The sequence below is a fragment of the Herpailurus yagouaroundi genome, unplaced genomic scaffold, assembly GCF_014898765.1.
Source record: "Herpailurus yagouaroundi ecotype Mexico unplaced genomic scaffold, PumYag 77, whole genome shotgun sequence".
Taxonomy (NCBI): Eukaryota; Metazoa; Chordata; class Mammalia; order Carnivora; family Felidae; genus Herpailurus; species Herpailurus yagouaroundi.
The window spans coordinates 42708416-42727402 of record NW_024412388.1 but is presented as its reverse complement, the minus strand read 5'-3'; the positions used below and the strand labels follow the sequence as shown (position 1 = coordinate 42727402).

Sequence of the window (18987 nt, the reverse complement as noted above, 5' to 3'; positions counted from 1 at the left end):
TAAAAGGCAGACTGTCAGACTGAATAAAAGACCTTTTCTACAAGAGATGTGCTTTAAACATGAACAACCATACAGGATTCTCAAATACCAATCATAAGGAAAACGGAGTTAACTATATTAATGTCAGAAAAAGACTTCAAGGCGAGACTATTACCAGAATACATAAAGATAAAAGGATCAATTCATCAGGAAGACGTAATTCCTAAATGTATATGCACTTACTAACAGCTTCAAAATTCATGAAGCAAACTCAAAGAATAAAAAGAAAAATCCAGAGTTGGAAATGAACATTCATCTTCAAACAACTGATAAAAAACAAGGAGCTGGAAAAGGAGTAAGAATATAGAAAATTAACATTATCAACCAACTTCACCTGACATTCATAGATAAAACCCATATATATTGCTGTACAATATATATCTTTAAGTGCACATAAGTGTGCACCAAGATAAATCATATCTGAGCCATAAAACGAATCTCAATAAATGTAAATGGATTAAGGGGCACCTGAGTGGCTCAGTCTGATGAGTGTCCAGCATCAGCTCAGGTCATGATTCTCACAGTTCCTGAGTTCAAGCCTCACCACTGTCAGTGCAAAGCCCACTTTGGATCCTCTGTCTCCCCACCCCTTTTTGCCCCTCCCATGCTGGTGCTCTCTATCTCAAAAATAAATAAACATTTAAAATATATGTATACAAATGGATTAAAGTCATAGAGTATGGTCTCTAACAATAATTATGTTTGAAGTCAATTTACAATTTTTTTTTTTTAACGTTTATTTATTTTTGAGACAGAGCACGAATGGGGTAGGGTCAGAGAGGGAGACACAGAATCTGAAGCAGGCTGATTTCAGATTCGGCCTGTTCTGAATCACAGAACAGAGCTGTCAGCACAGAGCCCGACGTGGGGCTCGAACTCACGGACCGCGAGATCATGACCTGAGCCGAAGTCGGCCGTTTAACCGACTGAGCCACCCAGGCGCCCCTCGTTTGAAGTCAATTTAAAAAAAAAAAAAGATGTGTGGAGTGCCTGACTGGCTCAGTTGGTCGAGCACCCAACTCTTGATTTCAGCTCAGGTGCTAGAATCAAGCCACGTGAAGGACTCTGCACTGGGTGAGGGGCCTACTTGGGATTCTCTCTCCCTCTCCCCTCCCCCCCTTAAAAAAAAAAAAAGATATGTTAAATATCCCCAACTATTTGGCAATGAAGCAATACATTTCTAAACATCCCATGGCTCAAAGAAGAAATCATAATGGAAATTAGAAAATATTGTGAACAATATACCAGAGTTTATGGGTATTAACCAAAGCACTATTGGAGGAAATGTTTGTATTAGAAACAAGATGTAAGGGTCACCTGGGTGGCTCAGTCTGTGAAGCGTCCAACGTTGGCTCAGGTCATGATCTTAAGGTTCTTGGCTCAGTCTGTGAAGCGTCCAACGTTGGCTCAGGTCATGATCTTAAGGTTCATGAGTTCAAGCCCCGCATCAGGCTCTTTGCTAACAATTCAGAGACTTGAGCCTGCTTCAGATTTTGTGTGTGTGTGTGTGTGTGTGTGTGTGTGTGTGTGTGTGTCTGTCTGTCTGTCTCTCTGCCCCTCCCCCACTCGTGCTATGCCTCTCTCAAAAATAAATTTAAAAACATTTAAAAAAATTTAGAAACAACTTATAAATTTAATGCCCTAAATTTCCACCTTAAAAAGATAGAGAGTAAGTTAAACCCAAAGATAAACATAAGAAATTATAAAGATACAAGCAGAAATAAGAGAAAACAGATGTGCAATGGATATAAATCAAAACCAAAAGTTAGTTCTTCAAAAAGACTAACAATTATTAAATCCCTAGATACAAAGACTAAGAGAAAGTAAAAAGAGAGAACACCAATACCAGGAACAAAAGAGGGAACATCATTACAGATCCTATAAGAATTAAAATGACAAAAAGGTATCCTATGAACAATTTTGCCAATAAATTTGGTAACTCAGATGAAATAGGCAAATTACTTAAATAACTACAAAAACTGATAATCTATTAATAAATGCATACATATTTAGGAATGTTATGACTCGATAAATTGATGCTTTTATAAAACATAAAATGAAGTATATGAATAGCTCTCCCAAAGAAATTAGTTTCAGTGGCTTCACTGATGAGTGCTATTAAACATCTAAGGAAGAAATAATCTCAGGGTCATGAGTTTGAGCCCCACATTGAGGGCAGAGTTTACTCAAAAGAAATAATTAAATTTTTTAAAAGGCAAAAAATAATATCTATCCTCCACAAACTCAAAAAATTGAATAGGAAAAAAAATTGAACAGGGAACAATTCCCAATTCATTTTTGAGGCCAGCATTATCGTGATACTAAAACTAGATAAAATATCTCTGGAGAGCAATCTCCCTCATAAACACGGGGCATACAAATACTTAACGAAATATCAGCAAATAAAATCCTGTGGTATATAAAAACAATACATCATGACCATGTGGGGTTTAGATGTAAATGTATAAAGTTAAATTCACAATCTAGAAAGTCCACCACATTAACAGAAAAACAACAAAAACATATAATCTTAATAAATGCTGAAAAAGCACTTGACAAAATTCAACACACATTCATGATTTTAAAAATACTCCTGGCAAGGGCGCCTGGGTGGCTCAGTCAGCTGAGCGTCCGACTTCGGCTCAGGTCAGCCCTGCATCGGGCTCTGTGCTGACAGCTCAAAGCCTGGAGCCTGCTTCTGATTCTATGTCTCCCTCTCTCTCCTGTCCCTCCCCCGCTCATGCTCGCTCGCGCGCGCTCTCTCTCTCTCTGTCAAAAATAAAAACATAAAAAAAAAAATATTTTTTTTAAGTATACTCCTGGCAAACTAGGAATGGAAGAAAACATCCTTAACTTGATAAAGGGCATCTATAGAAAAACCTTTAACCAGTATCATACTTAAAGGTGAAAGATCTAGAATACAAAGATGTTTACTCTCACCACTTCAACATTTTACAAAGGTTCTAGAGAAAATACAATTTAGAAAAAGGAAATAAAAAGCATAGACTTAAAAAAAAAAGCATAGACTAAAAGGGAATAAAGTTAAGCTGTCTTTATTCGCAGATGACATAACTGTGACGAAAATCTTAAGAAATCTTTAAAAAAAAAGTGAATCTAGCAAGATTGCAGGATACAAGAGCAATACACCAAAAAATTCTTTGCATTGTTTTTCAAAAATATTTTTACAGTATCAAAAATAGGGATGAATTTAACAAAATATGTCACAGACCTTTATTATCAAAAACTACAACACATTACTAAATAAAATTAAAGATGACATAAATGGGAAAATATATATAAGCGAAAATGTGTTAATTTTCAAGATTAATTGAAAATAAAATCTTACCAAGAAAACGAATGTATGCAGTACACTATGGAACCAGGCAGAAAATGGGTTGGTTTGATTTCTAGGGAAAAATCTTGTTTCAATTCCAATTAGCGTCAACAAAAAATGTGCTTGAGATACTGTGCTATATAGTACATGCTTAAAAACCCAGCTTTTCTATTTGCTACAAACAAATTTACAAATTATATAGCAGCATTAAAAGTGAATCCAACAGAGTACAGAGAAGTACAGGACAGATCGTTGTAGGGCACAACAATCTTCCAACAAGGTATTGCACGTAAAGTACAACCTCAATGAACGTTTCCTTCCCTCCATATTTTAGGTTGAGCCTTAAGTGGATTTTGAGTTGTAAGAGTCGTGGCCCTTGGGGCGTTGTAGAATGTGGAATCTGACCCCAGAACACCCGAAGTCAAGTTCAGGTTCTTAAGCAAATCAACTAACCTTTAGAGTTCTCAACTGCCCTAGACCACAGAAAAATGGAGACTATCAATGCATACAAAAGACTAGAGATAACCGGATTACTCTAGAAACGCGATACTTAACACACAGCAGAAAATACACTCTCTTGGTTTGCATTTTCGTAGGTGTAGTTTAATAGGAATTCCGTGGTGGGAGGGCGGAAGGAGGTACACGTGAACTTAAAGAATATCAAGTCTTGGGGTTCTAGTCCCCCCACCCCCTCGCCGGACGCACGAGCGGCTTCCAGCTAGAGTTCCGGGGCACAGGCCTCGGGTACTAGGGACTGCTGGGTCACAGTCTCTATGGAGTACCACGTCCACAATGCACGTGGCAGTACGGTCGAGGTCGGGGGCATTTGGGTTCATTATGACAATAATAAGCGCCACCGTCAACTGCCGGCCAAGCCTAGAGAGTTTACGTCCGAGCTTACACCACTCAGCAAACGGCGGCTGCCTCCACAGATGAGAATCGCAGACCTGAAGAGGAGATGCCCTCGGGTCAGCCGGGGGGCGGGACTCGCCCTCGCCGAGCCTGAACGCTGCGGCGCCAGGTCAGAGCGCTCGGCCCAGAGGCTGGGACGCCCGGGACAGAAAACTCCCTTCCAGCGTGCACTTCCCCAGCGACGACAGGAGCCCAGCCTCGGCTCACTCTTCAGACTTTACCCCACGTCAGCCAAACGAACCAGCAAGTGCCTTCGCACAGTCCCCGACGACTCCCTGGCTAGCGCGGCGTCCCGCCGAGGTTCGCGTCCCCGCCCCGGTGCTCACCTGCACCACGCAGCAACCCAGGGCATCCTTCTGAGCGTCGGGAGGGACGATATTCCTGGGCGACAGGCCCGGGTGCAAGAAGTGAACCATGGCGACCCCCGTCGGCGGGGCGGCAGGAGAGAGCGAGCGTCGAGCGCGGACCCGGATCCCGCGAGAGAAAGGGTCGAACCTCGCTGTGAGGCAGCTGAGGAGCGCCCGCTCCCGGGCAGCGCACGCAGCAATCACGCTGTACCGTTCGGACCGCAGGGGTTTTGAAACGCCCGGCGTGACCACGCGCACGCGCCCGCCGCGGCCTCTCCCCCTCCCTCGGAGGCCGGACCGCCGCAGACCCCGCCCCCGGGGCCGGCCCGCCCCTCGCCTACCCGTGCCGACCACCACCCCACCCTATCAGGGCCCAACCGTCCTCCTTTGGGCACACCAACGCCACAGAGAGCGCTCACCCAACTCCTACTCACGCCTCTGAGACCAACTTGCCTTAAACCCACACCTCAGGGGTTGATACCTCACTGCTGTAGCCACTCTAGAGTATGCCCACTCGAGAGTATGCCTGTGAAATTGGAAAATAGAATATTTATTTATGTATTTTCAGTACTCTCTATACCCAACGTGGGGTTTCAGCTCAGGACCCAAGATTGAGAGTCCCATGGTCTACTGACTGAGTCAGGCAGGCACCCCTAGAATATATATATATATCTATAGATATAGATATAGATATATAGATATAAATACTTTAAAAAATATATTTTTAAAGACCTTTCTCCTAAAACTGTGGTAACAACACCTCTCTTTTATCACTCTTCTCTGTTGATCCAACTCCTACCGACATTGAATGAATCAAGTATGAAAAACACTTCTGACTTCCTTTACTCAGCTTTCTTGTGACCTGCAAGGTACTAAGAAAATCCTTATAACCTGCTCCAAGAAAGAAACTCTGAAAGCAGTAAATTAGTACACTTCAGCTAATTTAAGTAAAAATATGTCTTGAAAAGGGTAGTTCTTAAGAGTATGAGCCTTAGATTTGAACCCTGGATTGGAATGCCTCCTCAGCCATCTACTAATTTGTGAACCTTGAGCAAAGTTCTTAATTTCTCTGAAGTTCAACATCCCCATCAGTAAAATGTGATAAGAATGTGTTAGCGCCCAGGGTTGGTGTGTAAAGATTAAATAAGATAACATACATAAAACTATGATAATGCTTGACACATAGCAAGTCCTTAATAAGTGGATTCAAAAGTTAGTTATTTTTCAAGTACAAATACTTTGCAAAATGCTTTCCTTTCACATTTATTCTTTTATTTAATCCTCATTAAAAAAAAAAAAAAATCCAGGGCTTCTGCATGGCTCAGTCCATTAACTGTCTGACTTCAGCTCAGGTCACGATTTCACTGCTTGTGAGCTTGAGCTCCCTGTCTGGCTCTGTGCTGACAGCTCAGAGCCTGGCGCCTGCTTTAGATTCTGTGTCTCCCTCTCTCTCTGCCCTTCCCCCCCCCCACCCCTGTCTGTCTCTCTCAAAAATAAACAATAAACATTAAAAAGTTATTTACAGTAGGTATCTCCATTTTACCCACAGAGAAACTGAACACCTGAGAGATTGAATAGACAAGTTAAATTTTATCCACGTGATGAACAGAAAACCTGGGAATCAAAATCTAGTTTTCTAACTCCCAGTCCAGTCAATGTTGGGAGTTTATTTTCAGTGGACTATTATTTCATAACTTCTCTATCCTCCAACTTCCAACACCTCCTCCTCCAAACATATTCTCAGCTTCCTGTTTTACTGAAAAAAAGAAAAGCAATAAAATAAAATTTTAAAAAAGAGCATCCTAAGTTCTCACCATCAACAACTACCCACCTCTCTGTATGGGCAAACTGTCTTTGCCTTACTGCCTATTACTATCAACTATTTTGCTCTTACCTAAGGTCAGCTCCTGTATTTGGACTTGTCCACTAGATCTTATCCCCTCTTGCTTAGTCAAAGACATCACCCAGCAACATCCTTTCTTTCTCCTGAATTATCATTTGTCCCCTTTCTTGGATCATTGACACCAGCACATAAACAAGCTGAGGGACACCTGACTGGCTCAGTGGGTGCAGCATGCTCCCACTTATGATCTTAGGGTTGTTAAGTTTGAGCCCCATGTTGGGTGCAGAGATTGCTTAAAAATAAAATATTTAAGGGACACCTGGGTGACTCAGTGGGTAAGCATTCAACCCTTGGTTTTGGCTCAGGTCATGATCTCATGGTTCATGGGCTCGAACTCCTGCTTAGGATTCTCTCTCCCTCTCTCTCTGCCCCTCCCTGGCTCTCTCTCCTTCTTTCTGAATAAATAAATAAATAAATAAATAACTTCAAAAATAAAGTCTTTTAAAAAATAAAAAATAAATTAAAAAAAAAGCCTATACTGGGGCGCATGGGTGGCTCAGTGGGTTGAGCGTCTGACTTCAGCTCAAGTCATGATCTCGCGGTCTGTGAGTTCGAACCCGCATGGGGCTCTGTGCTGATGGCTCAGAGCCTGGAGCCTGCTTCGGATTCTGTGTCTCCCTCTCTCTCTGACCCTCCCCCACTCATGCTCTGTCTCTCTCTGTCAAAAATAAATTTAAAAAAAAACATTAAGAAAAAAGCCTATACTCTTTCCATAATTAAAAACAAAAAAAATACTTTTGACTTAATTATTCAGGTTGTAAAAGTCAAAAACAAATGGAGACCACCCTCAAAAATTCCCTGAACAGAAAAAAACAGTTAGTTGTACAAAGTTTAATTTAATTTATTTTGCAAGGCTAACTTAACCTGGGTCATTTCTTGCTTATGCTTCTGAAAATAATAAGCAAAACTTAAACTGTTTCCTAAGGTTGGTATGAGGTAACCAGTAATCAATTCCTTATCATTTAAGACAACTCTAATATTATAACCAACCACTGTGAAGAGTAATCACTGCTTTCTCACTATATAAGCTGCTTTATAACCCCTGAGCCTCATTCCATTTCTTGGTTTTGAGTGCTCTTGGTTTGCAGGGTTTTGGTGTGCACAAGAAACTTATACTAATCACTACTTGGGTAATTCATTGGTTTTTCTACTACTTTTAAACTTTTGACAACGTACTCCCCCCCATCTCTTCTACTCTGTTTACAGTAAAACCTCTCTAAAGTGTGGTCTGTACCTGGTGTCTCTTACCATTTTCTTTCACCCTGGCCACTCCACTAAACAGTTCTTGTCAAGTTGATAAATGCACTTTTCATTCTTCATCTTATTTGACTGTTCAGCAGCATTTGACCCAAGTGATTTCTTCTTCTCTAAAATACATTCACAAAAAATAATAAATAAATAAATAAATAAATAAATAAATAAATAAATAAATAAATAAATAATACTTTCATTTAGCTTCCAGAATACATCTCTTCCCCTCCCACCCCCCCGCCCCCAACCTCTTTCTTCTTTCTTTCTCTTTTCCACCTACCTCACTGGCTGCTCCTTCTCATCCTCCTGATTCCTCATCACTCAGAATTCTACTTCTTTGTGTATGCCAGGACTCAGTGCTTGTATACCTCTCCTCTATCCATTCTTTTACTTGTGGGGATTTTATCTAGTTTCATCACTTTGCAAGCAATCTATATGCTGATGTATCCCTATTTTTTATGTCTACCCCATGCCTCACTTTCGAACTTCAGACTCATACCCAGCTGTCTATTCAACATATAGACAACCTGGTTATATAAACAGCCTTAATGTGTCCAAAAGTAAACTCTTGATATCCTCCCCCTAACTTGCTTTTCTTGCCAGTCTTTTCTATTTCAGTATATGTGGCAATTTCTTCATTTTCAGTTGCTTATGAAATCTTGGAAATCATTTTTAACTCTTTTATTCTCTCTCCTTTTTTAAGAATAGGCTCTTGGTCCAACATTAGGGCTGAACTCATGACCCCAAGGTCAAGAGTCCCATGCTCTACCAACTGAGCCAGCCAAGTGCCCCCTTGTTTTTTATTCTTATATCACCTATCCTACCTTTTAAGAAACCCTTCGTTCTATCTTCAAAATATATCTAGAGATTATCTATGTTCTACCTCTTCCCTGGGCCAACGGCTTGTCATTGCCTGCTTGGATTTTTTTTAAATTATTTTTTTAAATGTTTATTTATTTTTGACAGAGAGAGAGAGAGACAGAGCATGAATGGGGGAGGGTCAGGGAGAGAGGGAGACACAGAATCCGAAGCAGGCTCCAGGCTCTGAGCTGTCAGCACAGAGCCCGACACAGGGCTCAAACCCACAGACTGCAAGATCCTGACCTGAGCTGAAGTCTGACACTCAACCAACTGAGCCACACAGGCGCCCCCGCTTGGATTTTTACAAGATCTTCTTATCTGGTTTCTCAGCTTCTACCCTTGCTCCACTGAAATCTATTCTCAAAACAGGAGCTGGGGTGATCATTTTATTTTATTTTTTTAACGTTTATTTATTATTGAGAGGCAGAGAGACACAGAGTGTGAGCAGGGGAGGGGGCAGAGAGAGGGGGAGACACAGAATCCAAAGTAGGCTCCAGGCTCCGAGCTGTCAGCACAGAGCCCCACACGGGGCTTGAACTCACAAACCGTGAGATCATGACCTGAGCCAAAGTTGGTTGCCTAATCAACTGAGACACCCAGGTGTCCCATGGGGTGATCATTTTAAACGGTCATGTCACCCTTCTAAACAAAACTCTCCTATAACCTCCCATCTCATGAAGAATAAAAAAATTCTTAAAGATGGTGCTCTAACGGGAACAAAACATAAGAGACTCTTAAATATAGAGAGCGAACAGAGCATGCACCAGTGTGAGCAGGACAGGAGCAGAGAGAGTGGGAGAGAGAGAGAATCCCAGGCAGGTTCTGCACTGCTAGCACAGAGCCCGATGCCAGGCTCGAACTCATAAACCGTGAGATCATGAGCAGAAACCAAGCCGGAAGCTTAGCAGACTGAGCCACCCAGGCGCCCCCAGAAATGTACTTTTGCACACTTGTTGTTGTTCACTCTACCCCCTCCCCCCACCTAATTTCTATTGATCCTTTTAATCTCACTTAGGTGTCAATTCCTCTACAAAGCCTTCACTGACATACCCTACTCTCTTCCTGCCAACTCTGAAGAAAAGGTAGGGAAGGATTGTGCAGATGTAGATAAACTGAGAAGTTTAAAGAAATTCAACTTCTCAGTGCACCTGGGTGGCTCAGTCAATTTGTAATGCCCCCGATTTCGAATCCGAGAGACCACCAAGGAGCCAATTCCGATGCAAACGCACGAGGGTTTACTTGCAAGCTCGAGCTTGGGCCCAAGTATACCCGACACAGTGGAGCAGGGACTTGGACCCCTAGGTTAAGAGGTGTAGCAGTTTTATAGGGGCCAGTGGCCAATGAGATTGTAACACACACAGAAAGTTGCATAGTCATGTTAGTCCACACGCAGGTGGCCAATTGAATTACAATTTACCCTATAGTAACTGTTTGAACTAGCCTATCACTCTGGTCAGAATTGGCACGCAAGTTTGGAGGGCAAAAGGCGGGGTTTACACTCTTTGGCAGTTAGAGGTTCCTCGTTCCTATATGAGCCGGTTTCCAGTAAGGGTGTGCCCTGCGGCTTGACTAGGGTGGGGGAGTGTCTTAAGCAATAAGTAGGTGGGGGTTATACATGGGATGGTGGGTGTAGCATAAAATGGAGTTAGTCTTGCTCTGCTTGTCCAGGGGTAGGGGGTTTTTGTTAAATTCCTTGGGTCCCACAAGTTAATCATCTGACTCTTGATCTCAGCTCATATCTTCATCTCAGGGTCGTGAGTTCAAGCCCCATGTTGGGCTCCTTGCTAGGTGTGAATGAAGCCTACTTAAAGACAATAATAATAGGGCACCTGGGTGGCTCAGTCAGTTAAGCGTCTGACTCTTGGTTTCAGCTCAGGTCATGATCTCACAGTTCATGGGTGCAAGCCCCACATCAGACTCTGTACTGAAGCGTAGAGCCTGCTCAGGATTCTCTCTCTCTCCCTCTTTCTTCCCCTCTCTCCCTCACATGCTCTATCTCTCTCAAAATAAATAAACTTAATAAATATATCTTTAAAAATAACAAAATAAAGAAATAAAACTTTGAAATGAAATTAGAAAACTGTAGTCAAGATCTCTTTAAATCACGGTTGACATTCTTTAAGAATTTTATAAAATCTCTTAAGCCTCATGGACCTGAAGTATAGAGGAAAGATCATGAACTTTGATGTCAAAAAAGCCTAAATTCAAATTCCACTTCACCTCTCCTTTGGGCAGTTACTTAAAAGCTAATAGAACTTCTACCCTATGTGTTATTTTTGGCTTTCAAATAGATAGGATGCTTTCTAAGGGAAAGGTCTGTGACTTTGAGCAAGTATTTGTCTCTTTCTGGGCATTAAGGAAGCACACAAAGATGAGCTATTAACATCTGTGATTTACCCATATCTATGTCTGTTAGCTTTGGTTTATTTCTCCCATTGTGATCAGCAATAAAACCTTTGTTATGGAAAGAGCCTGCCTAGGAAATAAAGAAAGGAACTGGAACCACAAAGGAGCACAAAGTGTAAGCAGCCCTAAACAGGAACGGTTTAAATTGGATTTGAGATTGGCATTAATGGTTAAATTGGATTTTTCCTGTGTATAGCACAGTGACTAAGAGCACAGATTTCAGAGCCTGACAGACCTGAGTCTTAATGCGTGACTATGACACCTAATAGTCTGTGACCCTGGCAAAGTTATTTAATACCTCACAATTTCTGTATCCATAAAATGGAATAATTGTCACCGTTGTTATAAGGTTGTTGCAAGGCTTAACTGAGAAAATACACATAAAAAGGTTTAGCAGAGTGCTTACCTTGATATAGTTTCCAGTTACATTGGAATTCCAAGTCAGTCATTGGAATCTATCGAGTGACTAGTAGTATTTGAAATTATAGACCCCTTCCAATAGTACTTGGCATATAGTGTTAATTGATTGACCCCAAAACCTAAATTATGGTTGATTTAGTCTCATAGGTCTTTAAAGGAGAAATCTTTAAATCCACTGCTAATATCCACTAATAATAATGTGCTTTATTTCATGAATCAGTTTCAAAGGGATTTTGATTATACCTTTGCTTTGCATTGAAAATCATTAGTACTAACTTTACAAAATAGCAAAAGTTCTACAAATAGTGGAGATACTAGTGTCAAAACAGTGTCTAGGTTTAATCTACAAGTTCCTCTATATCTTATGATTTGAGGCAAGTCATTTGATCTCGTTAGGCTTCCCTTCATCTGTAAAGGTAGGGAATAATTATCTTTCCTTACAAGATATTTGAGAGTTAAATGCAGTACTTGGCTCATCATTCATAGTATCGGCAGTTTTGAAGGGTTTTGTTTAAGGCCAAATTGATGAGACTGAGAATTAGGTAAAATATGTTTTTGGAAACCCTTTAATTTCCATATTCAAATATGACAATCACATTCTAGGTATGTAATTGAAAATTGTTCCTTTTATAATGTATATTAATGTGAAATGACAGGAGAGCTAAGGTTTTTTGTTTTGTTTTGTCTTCCAATCCCTGTGCCCAAAGTGGTGCTGAGCCACCCAGGCACCTGAGCTAAGAGTTTTTGCTATTCTTCTTAGCTGTTAGTAGTCATATCCCAAGTCAAGAAGGGCTACTCATTAGAGATGGTCCTTGACTGAGTCATTGCAAGATGATTTTGAGCAGCTGTCTTACTGAAGGCATGGGAGTAAGCCATTCGTTTGCAGCATCTGGCTATTGGTGTCGTTTCCCCAAACTTGTTCTAAAGGCTTACTTCTGAAAGCTAAGAGCTCACTGTGGGTACTCCCAGCCTAGGACTTGCTCTTTCATAGGCTGGAGCCTGTGTAAAGACTAAATTTTGAGACTGCATTAGAATCTTAAATTATAAGAACAAAAATAATTAATGTGAGTGCTCATGGTTTCTACCATTCATCCCCTCCTCTCAATTCAAGGAGTTAATGGAGTTAGAACAATTCATTGGACTCCTAAAATGCAGATTAGTGGGGAAGAGAGGATGGAAGGATAATGGGAAGAAAGGAGGAATTCAGTCAAGAGAGATTGGGTCAATCTACATAATAAAAACTGTGACAAAGGGTGAGGGAGGGGGAAGGGTGGAGTAAGGTTTTACAATTTTTCCTTTTTGAAGTTATAAAACTTAAAAAAAAAAACCTGTCATCCTAACACAGCTAATCTCATATTTGTATATTAGTGAAGCAATCGTATTTATTTTGACCATTCATTAACGATTCTATAGCATTCTAACACTAACGCTGCCCTAGAACATCATCCTCAGGGACAATCTCCACTTCTGTGACCATTTGGTGCATTCTTTTCTGTAACATTCACTTGATGCTTAATCACATAATGCCTAAAATCTAAGAAATCTCATGCTATTATGTAACAATGTGGTGGGGAGGAGAGGCCTACTGGATTGGAAGTCTGGAAATAATTGTAGCGCACAGTCTGTCACTGGCTTCCTGTGTGACAGACAAGCTCGTTTTATTTAAGACCGTTTCTTCAACTACAAAATGAGTTTCTGAAACTGAAATAAATAACTAAGGCTTCTTTCTGGCTTAAACCTTGTTTTTTGGTAATCTCCCTCATTAAATACTCTTAACATACATTATATCAGTTAATTATCTCAATAGTTGTGTGAATGAATGTCAACCCAGATATTATGTTCTCTAGGAAGTCTTCTTGGGGTTGTGTAATGGGTGCCCAGTTTGGATTGTGATCTCTGTGCCTCTATAATAAGCACTATGGACTGGCCTGTAATGCAATTTAAAATAATATTTCTATGCTTAATATTTCCTCCCCACAAAACTGTAAGTTTCCTGAGGGATTTATAAATTATATAAACTCCAACACTTAAACAGTACCTAGCACAGGTATTTAATGAAATGAATGAATGGAGTTCCATCCAGTACTAGAAACTTGTGCAATAAAACCACTGGTAAGCCATTGCTACAAGTTAATAACTACGGAGTCTATATCTTGCATTAAAGCAAATAGTCTAGAAATAAAGTAGACAAGACACGCTTTACATAAAATTTATAACATTTATTTAGGCAAAAAAAAAATTCCCCAAACAAAACTCTGTACACACAACATTAATACCTAAGTGATGTCCTGATTTAAAATATAGCATGATTCATGTACAGAACACTCCCATTCATCTGGCCACAGTGAGAACAGTGCCTTCAGTCCAGAGAATTTGAGAGCCTTGGAAATGTATACACATTACATTTCCCAATGAATTTTTCATATTCTTTGAAAGGAATTAAACTCTTCCATCGAAATTTAAGCAAAAGATAGCCTTTCTCTCATAAGTCCGTGGGAATTTGACAGTGGGAATTCTACAAAAGTCAAGGATTTTAAGATTTTAAAATTTTATTCTTGCGGATTACCTCAGTATAAATCTTGACATTAACATCATCCCATTTTTTAAAGAAAAAAATGCTTTCAACAATTTCTTGCTTTTATGAAAGTGTATCTCAGCTTTCATTAGCTAAGTAGCTTCTTGCTTCTAAGCTGATTAAAATAAGCTTAAAAGAACCCATTTGAACAGTTTCCCCAAAAGGAAGTTCGAAATTACGCTAATAGTATTAATGAACTAGATGTATGATTTTCCATAGAGTAATTTTGATAAATTTGGATTTTCTAAATATTCTTAATAGCCATTCTATCTAGCTCTAAAGTTTGGTTGTGCCATCCAAATGAACTTCGCTTCATCCAGAGAAATGAGAAATAGCATTGACTTTCCCATAATTTACCCAAAAATATTGGCTGAGGGGAGAAACAGTCAGAGAAAGCTCTTTCTCAGGCTACCCATCAGTTAATATAGAATGTCTTAGGTTAAGATTTGGAAACTAAAGAATGCATAATTAGGAGTGTACCGTGCCATGCAAAGTCTATCAGATACTAAAAAAGATAAAGCAATTACTCATTTAAAGCACATTGAGCAAATTCCTATCATACTGCTATTCTCATCACTGGATGAAGGTTGGATTTGCATTATTCCTAAAGTAAACAGTACATGAGTTAACACTTAAAATGAAAAATGTGTCGATACAAAGCAAATGGTAAAGGTTAAACATCCAATATCCACACAATCATTTGAAACTGCTACAACGGATTCGAGAGGGAAACCGTAAGTTTGCAAACTTCTCTACAGGCTGCCTTAGAACACTACTCTGAGGCCCTATCCATATAAAGTTCCCAAATAAGTAACATACAGATAAAACTGCCCATATCAGCTGACATTATGATACTGCCTTTAATTTACACCTTCAGTTTAATAATACTGTTTATTCCAAAATAAAAGTTGCGCAATGAACAAATACTGTAAACATGGCATTAGAGAGGGCAGGAAAGGGGTGGGTTTTCCCTGCTACTCATGACCTCTTTTCAGTCTCAGGTATTGGCTGCAGGTTGTTCTACAAGGGTGCCATGCACTTTAAAACACTAAGCCAAAACCATTGTTCATTAATGTATCGTAACTGAGAACATAAAATATATTTTCATTAAAACGTGCTCCAAAGGGCTAGAAGAAGGCCCAATCTTATCTTGACACATGGCATAATTAAACATACAGCTAAATGAAAGTGACTAGGGAGGAAAAGGGCCAACTCAAAAGGTCTCAATAGTAAGAACAACTTCTTAGGCTTGATAGATTTGATGTTTTTAAACACGAATCTTTGAAGTTTGCAAACAAAAGAGGTCATGAAATTCAATTCCTATAGCACCCTTTTATGGTGATTCACCTCCACCTTAGGTAATTAAGTTGACTAGTGCCACTAACTGGCATTTCTGTCCAGGGGTAAAGAGCAGCAGTATTTAAGGTCAATTCCTAGAACTGTGGGTCTGATACAATTTTTCAAATCCTCAATTAAGATCAGTAACCACTGAGTCCTTGGCCAGAGAGTTAACTAACCCCTTATTACTACTTGATTTATGTTTCTTTTCAACTGCCAAAAGGAAAAAATGATTTTTTAGAGTGTAAAGACCACGAGCAAAACTTATTTGATGTAAAGAACAAGATGCCTGATTTCTGCTTTAATTTTAGACTGTTCTTGTTTTACTCAATGATACCAACATGCATCATTATACTCTTAAAAAGTCTAATTCCATTTCCTTTGGTAGATCTAAACCTTGCTGCTGCCTGTGGACTGATGTAGTGATATTTTACAATATCTGAGTGCACCAGTGATTTGAGCAATGAGTGGTTCAGCCCTAGTCTAAATTGTGCTTGAAACAGCACCTCTAAGCCACTGAAGAGGTAACCCTTGAACCCTTGAAGGCACCAAGTACTGTTACATTCTACTATACGCATGTAAAAGATAGGCCTAATTAATAGATTCCAACTGTAGACACAGGCCAGTTATGCCTCATAATTTCAATATATACATCTACTATATTTTAGCCAGATTCAAGACCTTACAGACAATTCTGTGCCTTAGTTAGATACACAATTTTAAGAACCATCCCAACCACAAAGGCACTACAATTTTTATATATGGGATGTGAGCAATTATTTTGCTTTTAAGACTCAGAAATATCCCACCATTACCAATGTTCAAAGTAGTAAATTTAAAACTAATTTTCAATATTTTTAAGTCTTCATCTATCAAGTTATTCTGAGCAATGAAGGGAGTTATTGTTTTCTGTACATTGTTAGCTATTTCTGAAAACAATTTGTAAAGATAAAAACCTAAGCCTAGCCTAATAAGGAACACATACTTTTGCTTCAACAGGACAGAAGAGACACTTGAAGCCAAACTTCTCAAACAGGCTTTTCCCTAACTATACAAGCTAAGAGGCCTGGAGATAGTCAAAATAGCTAGCGATTTCCAAGCTAGTGCAGGCCGGCCTATTTTCTACATTTTGCCTTAGACATTAAAATCTAGGAAAAAGGGGGAAAGCTAAAAGAATCTTCCATTTCCCCTGAAATAGACAATCCGTGAAAATTTATCTTGTGCCTATAAAAATTCCTTAAACCAATTAAGTCAGAAGTAATCCACAATATAATATGGTTTTTAATGGTTCTAAATAACTATTTTCTTTTAGTTTAAGTTTTCATCCCTGCGAAGGAGTATGAAATAATTCAAGTATGATTTTTGTGATAGTGGTATGAAATATGTATGTCAAAAATGCTATCAGCACACTAATAAGCCAGCTCTTTTCTAAATAAAAATGCCTCTGAATAATCACCATAATTTAAACATACCATTTTAAATCTCTATTGAAAACAGTTTAGCCATCTATGGAAAAAAATGCAGTCATCTGAAATTGTGATTAACCTTATTCACAAACTAAAATTTTAAATGGAAATTAAATTTCTTGGTGACTTGCTGCCTCCCAGCTGCCATTATTGATATAATGATAATTGATTCTTTACTCTGCTGTAACGGGTATCTCAAAAGGAAAGGCAATTGTCTAAAAAATAACCCATCAAAAAATATTTCCTTTTACACGCTACATCTAGAACCATTGTATTTAACAACAGTCTAATGCTTCTCATTCATTTTTGGCAGTGAGGTGTGGACATCTTTCTCCAACATGAGAACATTAAGATGCATGTATTTTGAAAAAAAAAAAAAGAAAGAAAGAAAATTTAACTTCTTGTGACAAAATTTACTGTTGTTAAGTGTATTTAACTGAGTAGGTAATACCGTGTGTAGTCTCTATGTCACTGAATAAAATGACTTTGAAATAGAGGGAAAATAATGCTCAGTTTTAACAAGAGACAATTTTATAAAAATTCACATTTTCACAATAGTATGACTTATAGAGATTCAGACAATTAATCTTTAACACAGAATGTTGTAATATTTTACACTGTGATGTCCCGGGAAATATTTCTAGAGAGTAACCAGCAGTCTGTGTAGGAAGCAGCAGCCCATGCTTCCAGGAATAAATATGAAGAATAAGCTACTGCTTACTGCCTCAGAAGAGGTGGGCTCCAGGATAGCCTGTCCCAGTTTAAAAACTGTATTGTAAGAGCAGACCTTTCTCTAGTTCCTTATTTCTTTCCCCCTTAATAGTTTTCTTTCCAATATATTTTTTCTGCCATCCACCCAGGCTCCAGTTGGTGAGTAGCTTTCAAACAGGACTTGGATTTCCGCTCTTTCACACTAAGAAGGACATCTTATAAAAGGTACACAGAGAAGAAAGCCATTTTATACAGAAGCAGTATAAAACTTACAACTGAAGCAGTGCCAGAAATCAGGTTAACAGCTTATCTGAAGCTGCAAATTGATTGGAAGGGACTTTAAGATCAGAAAAGTCTGGCTTAAGGGTTCGTGCAAACTTTATCATAAAACTGTAGAATTTCAAGCACAGGTAAGTTCAAACACGGAAAGATGTGGAAAATTTCCTAAAAGGCAATGATGAAGGAAGAGATCCTTCTTGCCTCAGAAGTTAAAAATCACAAGACAAATTAGAGACTGTTCACATGGGCAGTACTTTACACGGTCAATCCCAAACTGATCTTATGACTCTTGTCATAGAAACCCCTAAAACATCACAGAGGGTAAGATATTCCAAATGAACCTATCACAAAAAGGATTCCTGTGATTCAGTTATTCAATTACTTATGGCTATCAATTTAGTCTAGCCTGGGGCTGCTTTTTACAGGGAGGTGGTCTCCCATGGCGCACAATGTGTTTTTCTAAGCTGTCTAGAATGGCCACAGCAATCTGTTGGACATGGGGATCCGTCTGTTCGTGTTCTTTGATGTTGTATAAATGCTGCAATCCTCCTTCCTCAATCAGCATGCTGCAATACCTTGAGGCTGAAAGAGGAGAAAGAGCTTTTCTTAAAACACTTAAAAAAAATTATTCTACACACAAAAAAGTTCTTTTTGTCACTTAAAATTTGAGCTATTTTTTAATTCTTTTTTTTGAATTTTATTTTTCATTTTTTAAAATTTACATCCAAATTAGGTAGCATATAGTGCAACAATGATTTCAGGAGTAGATTCCTGAGTGCCCCTTACCTATTTAGCCCATCCCCCCTCCCACAACCCCTCCAGTAACCCTCTGCTTGTTCTCCATATTTATGAGTCTCTTCTGTTTTGTCCCCCTCCCTGTTTTTATATTATTTTTGCTTCCCTTCCCTTATGTTCATCTGTTCTGTGTCTAAAAGTCCTCATATGAGTGAAGTCATATGATTTTTGTCTTTCTCCGACTAATTTCACTTAGCATAACACCCTTCAGTTCCATCCACATAGTTGCAAATGGCAAGATTTCATTCTTTTTGATTGCCAAGTAAAACTCCATTGTGTGTGTGTGTGTGTGTGTGTGTATAAGTGTATATATATATGTGTGTGTGTGTGTGTATATATATATATATATA

General features: G+C 39.1%; 2 protein-coding genes across 2 annotated transcripts in view; both read right to left on the bottom strand.

The window, feature by feature from the left end:
* Positions 1-4788, bottom strand: part of ZYG11A (zyg-11 family member A, cell cycle regulator) — a 79818-nt gene extending 75030 nt beyond the window's left edge. The window contains exon 1 of the mRNA XM_040470264.1: positions 4612-4788. Coding sequence (XP_040326198.1) covers positions 4612-4701 — 90 coding nt within the window. The 5' untranslated portion in view covers positions 4702-4788. The remainder of the gene's footprint in view (positions 1-4611) is intronic.
* An 8883-nt stretch (positions 4789-13671) lies between these two features.
* The window catches only part of ZYG11B (zyg-11 family member B, cell cycle regulator), a 95976-nt gene continuing 90660 nt past the window's right edge, over positions 13672-18987 (bottom strand). The window contains exon 14 of the mRNA XM_040470263.1: positions 13672-18424. Coding sequence (XP_040326197.1) covers positions 18234-18424 — 191 coding nt within the window. The 3' untranslated portion in view covers positions 13672-18233. The remainder of the gene's footprint in view (positions 18425-18987) is intronic.